The 15,333-nt window shown below is 40.1% G+C and overlaps 2 protein-coding genes across 7 annotated transcripts in view; both read right to left on the reverse strand.

Moving 5' to 3' along the window:
• The window catches only part of RAB9A (RAB9A, member RAS oncogene family), a 36,019-nt gene extending 21,265 nt beyond the window's left edge, over positions 1-14,754 (reverse strand). Inside the window, exon 1 of the mRNA XM_080375724.1 lies at positions 14,606-14,754. The gene's annotated coding sequence lies outside the window, so the exon portion shown is untranslated. The remainder of the gene's footprint in view (positions 1-14,605) is intronic.
• On the reverse strand, positions 84-15,191 carry TCEANC (transcription elongation factor A N-terminal and central domain containing). Of its 6 annotated transcripts, XM_080375694.1 has the most exons (3): positions 14,606-15,191; positions 1,041-2,177; positions 84-156 (listed from the first exon to the last, which is right to left on the reverse strand). In XM_080375694.1, the coding sequence occupies exons 1-2, from the start codon at positions 15,099-15,101 to the stop codon at positions 1,087-1,089; spliced, it is 1,587 nt and encodes a 528-aa protein (XP_080231820.1). In that variant the 5' UTR covers positions 15,102-15,191; the 3' UTR covers positions 84-156; positions 1,041-1,086. The 6 variants fall into 6 exon arrangements, with proteins under 6 accessions (XP_080231820.1, XP_080231819.1, XP_080231823.1 ...); XM_080375693.1 differs by having other exon boundaries at positions 84-2,177; positions 14,606-15,190; XM_080375697.1 differs by lacking the exon at positions 14,606-15,191 and adding an exon at positions 14,263-14,570 and having other exon boundaries at positions 84-2,177.
• Positions 15,192-15,333: the final 142 nt, after the last annotated feature.

Here is a 15,333-nt window from a genome sequence, read left to right on the forward strand (position 1 = left end):
AGTATTCAGATAGCTGATTTTGGACTAATTTTAAGTTTTCCAGAAAAAAAACCCCACCAAACAACAGGGCTATTACTTGAGTGAGAAGAACGCTAAGGTGATATTTTTTAATAAATGAATGCTTCTAGTATACAGCCAGTAGGAATCCTGTTGACTCTGGAACAAAAACATATATGAAAACTTCAGTTATTAGATCTCCTTCTATTAATTTCTTCTGGGTAACTTGCACTATATAAAAACATTAATTTATTCAGGACAGATGTCCCAGTTCAAGAGAGGATATCTATTCAGAAAGTGATTAACTGCTATTAACTTCATGCCTTTATTTATTAAATAAAGATAAATTTAATAATATATTTACATTCTGAAATAAATCATTGTCTGATCCTGCATTAATTTCTTAACAGTTGCAGGACATGTCGCCTCACATTGCAGTGTGAACTGCAGACTGTTAGATTGTCACAAGTCCCATTTTCCTCCCAATGGCTATAAAAAACTAAAGCAAAATTTCGTTTTTGTTTCCATTTGCTAGCTGCCTTCTCCCCCTTTTAAACTCTGTTTTTCAGTCCTTTTTTCCTATTAGACATCACCTCTCAAACCAACTTAATAATCTAACACTTACTTGCAAAAAGTGATTTAATCAAGGAGTGAATCCATGCTGAACATTTTGCAGTGCATGCAAGTATATGAACTGCAGTTTTGTAAACTGTTTTCTGTAAATGAAATTTATGTTCTGTGAAAGAACTCCTGCTAAAGATAATGAAAATTCCAAGTGCTCAGTACCTTGGGGAAAAAGACTGCAGCACTTGGGGTATTTTTAATGAATTTACTACTCAATATTCCACTCTCAGATACAGTGTTACCATTTTTCCTCTTTTTTCTTTTATTTCTTTACATATTGACATTACTTAGAAACACATATTTAAGTCATCTGCAAAAGTAACTTGGCAATTTTTTAAAACTGATTTTGCAATTTTTAGTGGTAGCATCTACATAGTATCAATACAAAATTTTAAATTATACGTTTTCAACAGAGATACCTTCTCATGTCTATGGTTCTAAACCACTTATTAAAAAGGGATAGCGTTACAAACAAATCCATCTGCTGTGATACCACTGTTCTCCACACTGGTTACAAATAACGTAAGTCAACATTTGTTCATCTGGATTTGTGTTTCGCACCCAACCAGGAAGAAAAAGAGTTCCTCTGGCAATCATAGTGACAGTGCAATCAAATTTTTCACAGCGCCTACACTTTATTTTGTTTGTCTGTGTGCCATTAACAACTTGTGGAAGCTGATGTTCCTGTACAGATGATTCTGTGTACAGAGCCCTGAGCTGTTTCAGTTCATCGCTGGCCATTTCCATCACTGTCATCTCAGCGAAAGCCTTTGGACTTAAAGTCCCTGAAAAAAGGTTATGTTTTAAGTGGCAACTTTTAGGGTTCTTCAGGTTAGATATTTTGCTTCTGATGCAATTTTTATACTTTTTGTCATTTTTAGCATGAAGAGCAAAAATATGTTCTTCGATTTCCCTAGATAGCTCTATCCATTTTTCAGTTTCTTCTTTGTCTTTGGCAGAACCAGTCAAAGCTTTATAAAGAAGATCTGTACATTTACATCTTAGAGCTCTCGTTGGATCTTGCTGCAGAGTTGCTTCATTAACATGAGGTTTAGAATCTTCATTATCAGTGTGTTGTTCCTCAAAAGAAGAAAGCTGATTCATGCTGCCTTCCGCATCGTTACACAGCACATTTTTTACAGTTTGTGATGGGACCAAAATTGTAGAACTAGTGGCATCTGATGCCTGCTGCTGACATGGTCCTTCGGAGAGTGTCTGCTTTCTAGGAACTACACCGAGATGTTCGATTTCCTCTTCCACATACACAGAAATGGACTTTTTAACTTGCATTGACTGATCACAGTTACTCTTGTAAAGTGCTTTCCACCTTGATAATAACTGCTTTGCTTTCTTTTTCAACTCTGCTGAAGGGCAGCTCTTGAGCACTCTGTATACAGCCTTAGCAACTTCTGTTCCCTGAAGACATTCTATAGTCATATCAACATCTTCAAGTTCTTTAAGATGATCTTCAATATCTTGGAAATTATTCTCAGTCAGTAGTTTTTCAATACAATGGGCTCTGTGTACAATATTTCTCTGGTCAGACATTTTTAAACCTGAAAGTGAAAAAGTGTTTATCTTATTTATTGCAGTTATTACATTAATTCATTTTCTGTATATTCTCACAAGGTTTTATTTTTATTTTGAATTATTTTACAGTATTTTATTTGTATACATGACTGATTTTGCCAGCTTTTTCTTGAAGCGGTGTACAGTAGACTCAGTGGAACAAATGCAAAATGCAGATTTTTCCAGGACTCAGCCTGGGTCCTGGAAAAATACAAGTTGGCATGCTAGTCTAACTCATGCAAGGAAAATGCTGGTAGAAAGGAGAGCCCACAGGGACTTCTGCTCGGGTAGGGTTAACAATTTAAAAATTAGGATATGTATGACACTAATTTTTAAGGAAAGCATAGCGTCTTACCAAAAAACCACACTAACAAAGACACTGCTAGCATGATACGTTAGTCACCCTTGTTTTTCTACGCATGCACACCACAACAGAAGTTCACAGGCAGATTCTCAACTACTGCAAGAAGGCTGGTTAACTATGCAACCACACTTCTGTATGACATTACAGGTAGACTTTGCAGTGTTTGCACATTCATAGACTCTAGTACCACTAGACCACCAAGAAGCAACAAGTTCTGAAACTCAGCATTTTTCCACCAAAAGCACCAGATGATCACCCATTGACAGTTTTCAAATGATACACTATCCAAAAAATAAAAAGGAATCTTTTCAGGCAACATACCTCCCCCTCCTTACACACAGAGACAAACAATAAAAATATTAGCATGGTTTTTACAGTATTACTGTCAACAAATTAAATTTAGTAAGAATACTGGTTTTGGAAAATAAGTTTGTTATTCTATCACTGAAATTTAAGGTCTATTAAAAACAGTGTCTGGGACCTTCTGCTATAACAAGTATTTGAATAACATCATGATCTCACACTGTTTAATATGTTCTGTAATACCTTTCTGATAATCTGCAAAGGCAAATTTCTAAGTAAACACTGTACTAATTTAATCTGAAAGTTGCAATGACATTGACCTTTACTGCAAGACTCCAGACCCTGGGAAATCACTGTTGTCATCTTTTCAGAATGCATATGGTAAAATAACGCTCCTCAGAAAAACTGACTTAGGTCTCAGCTCCTGGGATGCTGTATTTAAACCCCTTTTTCCATTTTTCAGTTTTCAGGTGTCAGACTACAAATTAACTCAGTATAAGTTGCAGAAATAGCAGAATTTCTGAATAGCAGAAAAATCAGAGTAGGTCCAAAACCTCCACATTGTAAGTGCTTTTTGGTTGCTGGTTTTTGGGGGTTGTGTGTTTGGCTCGCCTTTTTATTGGGGGGGTGGGGTGTGTATGTGAGGGGGTGTGTGGGTGTGTTTTTTTTAAAAATCAGTCATTCTGTAACTATACCCTAACTTACCAAGATTTTTTCACAAATCCTTATAATAAATGCTGAGATGTTTAGTTATCTGTGGGCTTTGTTTTGTGTTTTGTTTTGGTTTTTTTTTTGTTTTAAATCTGCAAGTTTCCACTTGATTTATCACAATAAACCCTTTATTTACATTCAAATATATAGGTTTTAGCATTAGAAGACTAATTTGGAGCAGGGAGCAATGTGTAGCACAGCTATGTTTTCCACGAATTTGTTTGGTTTTGCTACTGTATGTTGTAGCCTGTATAATGGAGAATCATTGATACATGCAGAAATTAGCTATATGCATAAAGAATAGCCCATAAAATACACAACGTTAGAAAGTTTAAGAAAGATTTCTGGTTCCTACATGACCCTCAACCTTTCACTTGCTACGTAAGAGATCATTTTATCTCTTCCAAAAGTTTATCTTTATAGCTGCTAACAGAGAAACAAGTCAGATTAGTAGATGTTTAACTGAGGTCACCAGTGCTGCCCTTTCTCTTCCTAGCTCTGGCATCATATTACAGTTTGATTATCAAGGCAAGGAAGGCAGCTCAAAATTAGTGACACCTTCAAAATAGTTTCAGTGTAATGTACAAACTCCTAATTGCTATTTTTGGAAATTCTTAAAAATGGAAGACACATGCCTCTATATACTAAATAGTACTTATTTTCTTAGAGCCATAGCATTATTAAAGCATGTTCCCATATATTCTGATTCATTAAATGAAAATAAAAAGGGAATTTTAGAATGCAGAATCTCATGGCTTGAATAAGATTTCCTTTTATCATGCGTTTGACCAAAAAAACGCTCAGTGCATTGCTATGTACAAATTTACACATAAAAAGTGTTAATACCACTAACATTATTCTTCTGTTTGCTGAAATGGAGAATTAAATGTAGAATGCAGAACTGAACCGTGTGTTGTGAGTGTTAAGCGTTCCTCTTTTCTTAGAAGCATCTTCTAAATTTGTACACATAACTAACGTTTTGTCTGAAGTTGCATACACCCTGATTCTACTCTAGGAAAAGTCATCTGCCTGATACAACACTAGCTACACATGTCCATATTTAAAGGAACTCATAAGCAGATTTCTTACACCATCACTGTTTCCATGATGAAAATTCCTGAGAATGGGGGGAGAGGAAATGGACAAGTGATGCAGCTGGGTAATCTGCTTTGTATGACCACCAGCTCAACTTAACTTCTATTCCATGACAGAGACAAATTCAAACTTCAGGTAGGGCCCCTGAGCACCACAAAACAAAAGGACAGAGAGCATAAACCATTCATCTATTTCTATAATCCTGAACCACAGACCAACCCGACCTCCACAGTGAATGCTCTCTGCATTTACTTAATCTGTATTTAGACAGCTCATTCTTGTCTGATATTTTGAAGTCCTGTGAAACCTCATAACGGCTGTTACAGAAAATGATTTACTACTCAAGACATTTCAGAATCAGACAACCGGATGCATTTTTCAAATACTTAAGTTGAGCTCTATGCATCATCATACTGAAAAGCACATACAATTGCATCCACCCATCTGTTCTGCTGCAGGAACACACAAAGGCTGCGAGAGTGGCAAGAAATGTTTCTTTGTGTAGGGCAGCCATCGCTACAGCAGGGCAGTTCCCTGTCTCCAGAACGCTAAGTAGCTCACATTAGAAAACTACGATCTGCTGATTCACTGTTTTTCATGCGATCTAGAGCAGAGCTGGTGACAGTCATATGCTCAACCAGCACAATTGTTTTATGCCTTAGAATCAGTTCTGCTCCTTCCAACATACTCCACTTCAAATGTAATTTTCTTCAGTTCTTGTACCTATCTATGTATTGTATTACTTTAAACATACCACAAAATATATTTACCCAAATGCAAGATGACTTCATGAATAGTCAATATTTAGTAGACAGGATTATGGACATACAAAGAAATTACTACACACAAAATGCTTTGCTGGTAATTTGTCCACTTACACGCTTTTACTCTGCGACAAAGTTGAGGTATTTTGATCTTTTGTTGAGGACTGCTTCATAGAAAGTTTCCTCTTTCTTTAGGGTGAGGATCTGTATGTTAGAAATGGTGCTTGAAGTCCATGGATATCATCTGCTTTATGGTAGTGGTCCTTGCTCATGGTTATCCCCTGTCCCTAGGCAGGCTGCCAGGCTGGCAAGGTGAAGACATGCCTGTTTTTGTGGCAGAAAATTGTATGGCTGAAAAAGATCCCTTTGGCTCTACAGCTATGTGTAGGCACTGACAGCTGGGGTGACTAACACAAAGCCTCAGAGAGGAGCTGGAGCCCACGCACTGGCATCTGCAGCAGGAACGCACATTCTGCCACACACTCACAGTGAATTACGTTACATTTATGGGACACCTACAGCTGAGAAAGAGCTGACATGTTAACTTAGCAGCCCACACCAAGATATTTTTCTAATGGGCAGATCTAAGATGACCTGTTTTGTTCTGTGTTTTTTTACCCCTCTACCAGATATATAAATGGCTGGCTTAGACTGGATTAAATGCAGTATATATGTTCTACCTTAGGACTTTTCCCACACATGCGCTAAGCCGATAAATTAAATTAATAGGAATTTTAAGATCGTCTTAGTCATGCATTGACTTTTTGAAGTTTATGCAACATTAAATTCAAGTACATAAATGTTATGGCAGCTGTTAAATGAACAAACTGAAAACAATATGGACACCAAAATATGAACAATGATTTTGAAGTAATTTTGAAAGTTCAGCCACCTAACAGACTACTCACACTTAAGTCAAAACAATCACTTCTAAGGGAATGCTTTCCTCAACATGTACAACATATAGCAAACAGGTAGGACTGTAAGCAAAGCTAGGTAAAAGTAACAGAAAAAATAAGTCATCAAAAATATACGACAACCCCATAATTAATTACTTCAATGGAGTGGGATATTCACTGGTAAATGGCAGAAGCCCAAGAAACAGCCAGCAGAGAAACCACTAAATGAAGTTAATAAACATCTCTTTACCAGTGACAATAGAGAGGTTTTTGTGGGGAAAGCATTCTTGGAATGGCACTTTCTTGTGTGTACCTGATTTGCAAAGGATTTTAAGATCCTTCAAGATGAAAAGTAACACATAAATCTGAAATACTGCACTAACTACTCAACCATAAATTTCATCTCCACTTCCACATAAAAATACAGTGTGGTGAAGAAAATAAACTTTTTTGTGCATTTGTTGCCCTATAAATTAAGCAAGGACTAGATTTACCACCCAGGTTGATAGAGACCATTGTTTTACAGCATCAGAAATTAAATAAAGATTCCTGACTCTACAAAGAACATACAAGGTTATGAAATGGTTCATTTTACTACTCCTGGCTTCCTTCAAAGGACAAGGCAGAGCTTTTCTTTAATACTGGGAATCCTGCATAGCGTTTTGTATTAACTCTGGATGTCAAGCAGCTCTTCTGCTTCTCTAATCAAGGTGCAACATGATTTCCTGAGACAACTGCAGAAAACATGTTTTTCATGTTCTTATAGGAAGAAACAAGAAATTACTGATGCAGTGGTAATACCGGAGTGTATTTTCTAGCCAAAGTTCACTGGGAACCTAAGTATAGCAAGCCTGAGTTCTTTCCTGCTCAGACTACTGTTCCTTGAACTCCGATGTTTCTGCTGTAAATCAGAGGTTTAGTGTTTTGTGGAAGGATGGAAAATATCCAGCTATTTGTTACTTTGTAGAAAGAATAGTGAAATCTGTGATACCCGAGACAGCTGCCAGATCTCTGACTGTCCTCTGAGGAGGGATTTTGAGTTTTCTTCGATGTCAAATAAGCAGAATTGTTGACTGAAATAAGAGTTACTTTTTAAAAGAATTGAGAAGTACGTATTAGAAATACTCTAGGTAGTTTACAAATCTTCATCATTGCCTGTAACTCTCCGATGACAGAAGTGAAGCTTACAGAGTGAAATGACATGCCCAAGCTGGTCAGCTGCAGAACAAAAGTCATGATCATAACCCTTTAACCCACAGCTCTGCTTCTCTGATAACCCCACACTCCTAAGCAGTTGTTCATAATGTTCAAGGGGTGGGGGTGGAGGGTGGGCATATAACAAAGAGGAAGTTGGGGGAAGCCCCAAAATTTTCTGAAGAGAAAGTGTTTCACAGAAACCATGCTGCAATTTCAAACGGGAAATTATTTTGCCACGTGAGGGAGCTGTAGCATAGCAAACCCATGGAGTCTTGTCAAATGGGCATGAGAAACTCCCAGCCTATTAAAAAAAAAAACCAAAAAAAAAAAACCCCAAAAATTTCCCTATGACCTTTAGGAGAATTCACATTTTTTTTGAGTACGTATTTGCTAAATTTGGCAAAAAAAACCCTGAAAGTCCAAAGGTGCTGGGATACAGACAGGGGTGAAAGGGTGCATCCCTTATCCAGCCATTGTCCTATACGTTACCCTTTCATACAACATTTTTTCAATTTATAGTATGACCACTTTTCTCCCTGATTTAATGCTATTTGGCAAATGCTGCTGAACAAATATTCATAAAATTAACTGAATCATACTCAGCACTTTTCTGCTGTCTTCCTAGTTCCAAGAGGTAAGAAATCCAAGAAAAAGGATATTTTTTCTTAATTTATGAATCATGCACTTTTGTTATTGTAGAGATGCAAGCAGTAAAGTACAAATGATAGTATCACAATTTTGTGCAGTACAAAATAAACACCCTCATCCTTTCTACAACTACACAAGGCATTTCCATCCTGCTTAACTTTAGCAATGCATAGGAATATCTGTTTGAATTCCAAGTGTCTATCAAAGGTTACAAGGTAGAGATTGACTTGTATTTAGAAGGAGACTCTGTAATGCTATGCTGATGAGGCATTTTCTTGCCAAATCATTAGGAGCTCTTACACTGACTGCATGGTATAAGGAAACACTTGCGTATACAAGAATAAATGGTGATCAATAAAAATCTTGTAAGTCAGTTTGCTTCTAAGGAAAAAAAAAGATCAGGCTACCTCAGGTTTAAAATATGGTCATCCTGTAATAATACCAAGTTGAATCAGAACTTTTTTAAACAGTAAAATGACTAAGCAGGAAAAAACAACACAAACAAACAAAAAACCCCCAGACTGACACCTCCAGCTAACTGCAGAGCCAGCCCCTGAAAAAAACACTACCCTCTCTAAAACCATTTGGGGTAAATGCCTAGTCTCTGCTATATGCCTTATCTGACTCAAAGCCATAACCTATTTTGCCTTAGCACAGATAACTCCCACTGATAAACCATGGACAAACACAGAATGCATCCAATTAAGTGTGGATTAATGTCTTGGAAGGGTAGAGAAGGCTGAACACCAGTCCTCTTCTCCCTCATCCCAACCTCAGATGCAGAGTATTTTTTCTCCAAGGAATTCTCTGTAATCAGTAGAAAATCCAGAACACAGCCATGATAAAGATCAGAAGCCAAGTACTCGTAACAGTTTAGTACATTTTCTGCCAAAAATGTGGTTAATACTATGGCAGAGATGGTGCATAGCACAGTCCTGGAAACACCAGATTTCTTGCTTTGGACAACCTAAATTCCATATAAACAATGAAAAAGATCAAATGCTATTTTAAACTCAGACCCTAAGGGGAAATAAGAGAAATATCACAGCCAGCCTCCAGAACCAAAAACATTCCTTCATCCTATCTACAGTGGGAGAGCAGATATCAAAGATGTCACCAAGAAATCATTTTCCAGGGCTCTTATTTCATCTTGGCCAAAGTCAGAGCTCTTCCTGCCTCCCACACCTAAAAATTTCCAAACTGTACAGAAATTCACCTTCGAAGCATAGCCTCATGAATAAAGCTAAGTTAATACGATAATAAGTAAGACAATACCACCATACTATTGCCAGATGTCCATGACCACTGATACCTCACTGCCCAAGAGAGTCACCTCTTGGTCAAAAATCCAGAAGCAGTGCAGTACATGAGTTCAGGTTTATTGTGAAAACATTCCCCCAAAATCTCTACTTCACTTACAGAACTCTATCACTGCAGTGCTGGAGGCAAAATGCATCTTTTATTCTCCTGTGCAGAACAGAACAGTCACAGTGAGCAAGAAAAGGAAAATTAAGTAAGAATACTAAAACATTGTTTCCAGAAATTTTCCAGGACATCTGGTGACAGAGTTTGTGCATAATGGAAACTAGTCTGACACAGCAATAGCTTTGTTCTGCACCTTTCACATCAGTGACTGCTTGAACTAGTAACTTACCTGGAACTATGCTGTCTCTACCCTGTGTTTCTCTCACTGGAACCATTTTCCCACAGCCCTCTTCCCAAGAGAAGGAATTTGCAGGGGAGGGAGGACACTGTGTATCACACTCATATGAGGATGCACACAATAGCCCCTTTTACAAGGCAAATTTTTCATCCCAACTTGGAGCTGCTTCTCCTAGAACCCCTTTTAATTTTTTTTAATTTTTCATTAAAATAGAATTCTTATTTCCTTAAAAAAAAAAAAATCAATAGACTGCATAATGAAGTGATCAAGCCTCGGGGATCAACCCCAAAGTAGAGCTGTCAGCACATTTTTCTAATAACATCAAACAAACATGTATAGAATTAATGAGATAAGAGCTGTTGCCCTTAAACTGCTTTGCCACTGGCTTTGTTTGACCTTAGTATATAATCTAGAGCTCAGGAAAAGACTCAAAATATTACAGCTACACAAGAATAATATCTCTGACTTGTCTCATGGTAAAAGTTAGCTGAAAAAATTATTTATGAATTCAACAGCTACAGCTGTTTTGAGGTCTAGGAGGTCTAGCTGATGTTAGAACACACATCCCAGCAGAGACGTTACCTTGCTAACAGTTTCTTTAAATAATTTAGTTTAAAATTAAATTCTCACTGGAAGACATTTTAGCTTTTCTTCTACGTTGTCTGCCTTACTGATGTGAATCTTTCTACTGAATTGACTGGTTATCCAAGTCAGGCAAACACCTTGAACTCTGAAAATGTTCCAAGTAATACAGTATTCCACGGATCTGAAATCTTTATTTCTATTGATACGGTTGGAATTCTTAATAAAATACTTCCTAAGGAGTTTCACAAGTTACAGATTGCAAGTGTCAAGTGAAGGTATTAGCTAATCTCTTCCACAATAGGATAGCTATGCAGGTTCACAAAACATTCTAATACATTATGATTCAATGGGGCAATAATAAAATGTATATATAGTTCAGAGGGACTTGTCATTAAGTTTCATTTGAAATTATGTATAAATAATGTGCTTCTATTTGCTTTAAAATTTGCACCATTTCACATAAATAAACACTTAGACAGTTAATCTACAGCCAGATTATTTTTCAGTATTAACTAACTATTCAAAATCATGCTTTCAAGTCTGGGCACAAGGTCACACAAATTTTCCATGAGGACCACTGTTTTTTCAAATTTTTATGACAAAGCCTTATCAAAGCTGGCAGAGGAATACCTTTTCTCTCAGCCACTTTTCACTACTTGCCAGAATGAAGTACTAGCCAGAGCTTCCAGCAGGTGAAAAGTCAGCGGTTTTGACCCATGGGATGCATTTTCAAAACATGAACTACCATTTCAGCTACAAGTGACAAATACACATAAGAAAAGAAGAGTACTAAATGAGATTTAAGCAGATGGCTAGACATGAATTAATGCTACCTAGCTATGTTAGGGACACAGATTATGACTCATGTATTTTGCACTAATTAAGCTGACCTGCTAGTGTGAAGTTTATCAAGGGAGTCATCCTTTTGGGGGGACTGCACATAATTTTTCACAAATCAGACAATAATTTTTGTGATTATAAATTAACAGTCTCTTGCAAACTAGAGTAATGCTTATCATCTGCATAAAACACTCAAGCTTGCTAATACATTTGGCATCTTCCTAACATGCCTCTGTCATGAAGAGTAAAGCTTAGCCTGGAACAAGTAGAAAATGCCAATACCACTCCTACGACATCACCTACCTTAATACCCCAATCAAAACTTCACCGTGTGAAATTATTTTATTTGCACTTTGTGAAATGATTGCTTCATTTCCTAGCATGCATACCAACATTAAGAGATTTTAAAACAAAAAGAATTTATCATTATTACTGTTAAATTTGAAAGACAATGTGAAGAGTATTTCACTGTTTTCCCACAGCAAGACAGTGCTATTATGCATTCTTCTCACTCAAGAAACATACCAGGTGACAGCAATATGATTTAGGCAGCTTTGTGTCATCATTTATTAACGAACTACTTTCATTCAATATAGTGTAGTCTCCTCAACCGTTCATCTGGATGAGTTCAAACGATCATATCCATACTTCCAATCACTTAGTACAGCAAACCAGCTGAACAATTTCAGCAAGGCTGTGACATCTTCCAAGGGGAAGCTGGTTTCTTCAACATACATTAACTGTATTGCCTTACATAGGTAATGCTAGCAGTTCCAGTTCATGAAGTGCTCGCTCACTCTCTCTTGACAGCACTGGGATTTATCAGACATCTGGACTGCTCCCTCTACTCAACATCTGTGCACACGCAGCATTTACAATGCTGTCCTCCAAACAATGGGAAATCCTAATTCAAAATCCCCAATACACTGAGACTGGCTTATACACTATAATGCTTTTGGAAGTAAAGATCTGGGAGCTGTTCTGCATTTCTTTTAAAGATGAAAGCTTCTAGTGTTCTTTCTACCACAGACAAAATGATTAGGAGTTTACATTTCTGAAAAAGAAAGGTTACACTATAATGTACAACATAGCTCCAAGGACTGGTACTTGAAGAAATCAGAGTTTTACGCATGCTACTGTAACTGTAAAGGAGTGACACTACTTCCCCTGTCCACCTACAATGATGTTACCTCTCATGTTCCTGCTTAGTATTAGAGCTTTCCTCCACTATTTTCTAACTTCCTTTTGGACCTCTTGTTCATTTACATAGGTAGACCTAATCGGGTGGGGGGTTTTGAACCTACTGAAGCAAAGAACTTGTGAGCTGCAGGTTTAAAATTGTCGTTTAAGTGACAGATCTCATCTAACATTCTTGCACATTCACTAAATGTCCCCATAAATGCTGTTCCTATCCTCTTGCAGAGGTACTGATTTGAAACCTGGGCAGCTTCAATCTAAACAAAGCTTTCCTATGGTGGATCTCATATCCTCCTTTCAGTAAGCTTCTGCATCAGTACAGAAGCTGAGTAAAACAGACTGGCTTGCAGATAGGAAGCTAAGTCAACATGTAAAAATGTACTCATGACACATCATCAAAAGTATATTTGTTCACTTAATACTTCAGAAATAAAAACTGAATCGTTTTGGAGAGGAAAAAATGTATTCTCCTGAATACATTTCCTTGACAAAATAGCTTTAAAGACTATTCTTTTTCATATAGAGCTAGCAAAGACTTCAATTCTAGCACAGTACAAGCAAAAATAAATGTTCAGTCTGTAATGTCTTTTTACGGCAAATTGTCCTGACAAATTAATGTAAAAATGGAACACGTAAGTAATAAAAACATATTTTATGAACTTTTGTGAGTTTTTGATCATTTGTCAGATGAACAGAGTTTTTATTGCTTTAACATTCAGTTTCTAGTTAAGCCTCAGCTCAATACTATTTCTATTTGTCATTCCATTGTCAGGGACATACTTACATTAGATATCACTTTATCATTCTTTTACACATTTTCCACTGAAAAATGATGTATCTTTTTTCCTTTACAAATAAATTCTTTATACGCAGAAAAGCACCTATGTTCCTGACCCCTCTGCAGAGAAAGTATATGATATAATCAAAGGTTATTTATAAGATATTATTAGTGTCTGCTATTATTTCTTCTGCTAAAACATGAATACTTAAATATGAAAGTACATAATGTCTAAACATTTCAGAGTCTTGATCAAGACACCTGACATACTGGTTGAAGTAAGGCATAGTACACACTTGAAATGCAACAGATTTTTATACATTTAATTACTAAAGATATTACTACATTGAAAAGTGTGATCTCTCCAGTTCCTGTCTAGATTTATTTATGCCAGCGTTTGACCTATCTCAAGGCATCAATGCTGCATGGAGACCAATATAATAAATACCTTAAAAATTCCCATAACACTACCATGATGGATAGCCATCCTGCAGTTTCCAAGGTCGGCCTCTTCTGTGAGTGGGAATTACAGCTGCTTATGATATAAACCAGTAGAGAAATTACAGCTGCTGGGGAGAAGCAGCCCAGCCGTATGTGGACACGCGGCAGCCAGCCGCAGATGACAGCCTGCGTGGAGGAGGTCTGGAGTGGGCCTCACGACACCAGTAGCTGGCCACCACCACTGTAACCTGCATCTCAGGCACCGGCCCAAGAAACCCGGTGGAGAACAGCCTGCAGACACTCCCATAAAACGGGTGGGCCTGTTCGCGCTGGAACTATGCTCCAAAATGTCACTCAGTAATGCCACGGGTATGCAAACCCCGTGCTTTTTCTCCAAACCTGTCGCTAAAACTTTCTCACGTCTTTCCTCCTACACATCCTCGGATCGATCTAGCTGGAGCTCGATCCACTGCTCCACTGCTTGGGGGCGAAACCTCGCCCCTCCTCACACTCCTGGCACAACCCGGGCAGCAGAAACAAGCCCGGACCCACCCACCGACACTCCCCACTCCTCAGCGAGCTCTTACCGCTGCCACCCGTTCCCCTTTGGCCCCCGAGGCCTGAGCCGGGGCTAACACCGTGCTAACGGGCAAACCGGGCCCGGGGAGAAGCCGGCCGCTTTGTGTCTCCTGGGGGCTGAGGCCGCGCGGGGGCCCGGCCCGCCGCTGGGCGCCATTTCACGGCGCTGCGGAGAGCCCCGCCGCCCCTCCGGCCCTCACGCCCAGCGCCGGGGCACGGGGAAGCGTCTCCCCGGCATCCCCGAGGAGGGGTAAGCGGCGCGCCTCGCTCCCGCTGCCCCTGGCGAAACACGGCGCTACTGCCGCACACCCGCCTCCCCCCGTCCGCCGGCAGCGCGGCCAGGGCCGTTACCTCCGCAGCGGGCTTCAACATGGCGCCTCCCTCCCGCTTCCCGCTCCGTGCCGGGGCGCGCCGGCGCCATGTCAACGGGAGCGCGGCACGGAGCGCGGCGGCCAGCAGGTTGGTGCTGGCCCCGGCCCGCGGCTCCCTGTGAGCCCCGGAGCCGGCGGAGCGCCCTGCGGCGGGCCGCACGCCCGAGGCGGACACTCGCCTCGCAGTATGGGCAGCCCCGTCTGCTCCCGCGGTGGGCAGGGGCGGGAGCTGCCCCGGGGCAGAGCGGCTGCGTCCCGTCGTCAGCCGGCCGTGGGGGGGGTGGCGGGGGGCGCATAGCCAGCGTGAGCTGCTGTGCAGCCCCCGGGGCAGCGGCAGGGCCGAAGGCACCCTGGAGAAAGCAACAGCCGTGGAAGTAACCTACTTCCCTAAGCAGCCTGAAGCGTGAAGGCACAGCTTCCACCCCGGCAACCGCCACGTTTTGGGCATTGCTCGTTCTGGCATCTGACACGGCCATGGGGTAAAAGGGGCACCGTGCTGCTGCCCTGGGGACCCCCGTGCTGGGCACGGCGTTCCCCCGGTGCCTGGCTGCGGGGTGGTGGGCGCCGGCCGTGGTGGGGCAGGAGCTGGGTGCAGGCCTTGTGAGCAGGCCTTGTGAGCAGGCCTTGTGAGCAGGCCTGTGGGCGCAGTACGCTCGGGAGAGCTGGAAGACCTCTTTGGCTCCCCTCAGCCCTGAGATGTTAAACTTC

This window comes from Falco punctatus (assembly GCF_963210335.1).
Source record: "Falco punctatus genome assembly, chromosome: 2".
In the NCBI taxonomy this organism is placed as follows: Eukaryota; Metazoa; Chordata; class Aves; order Falconiformes; family Falconidae; genus Falco; species Falco punctatus.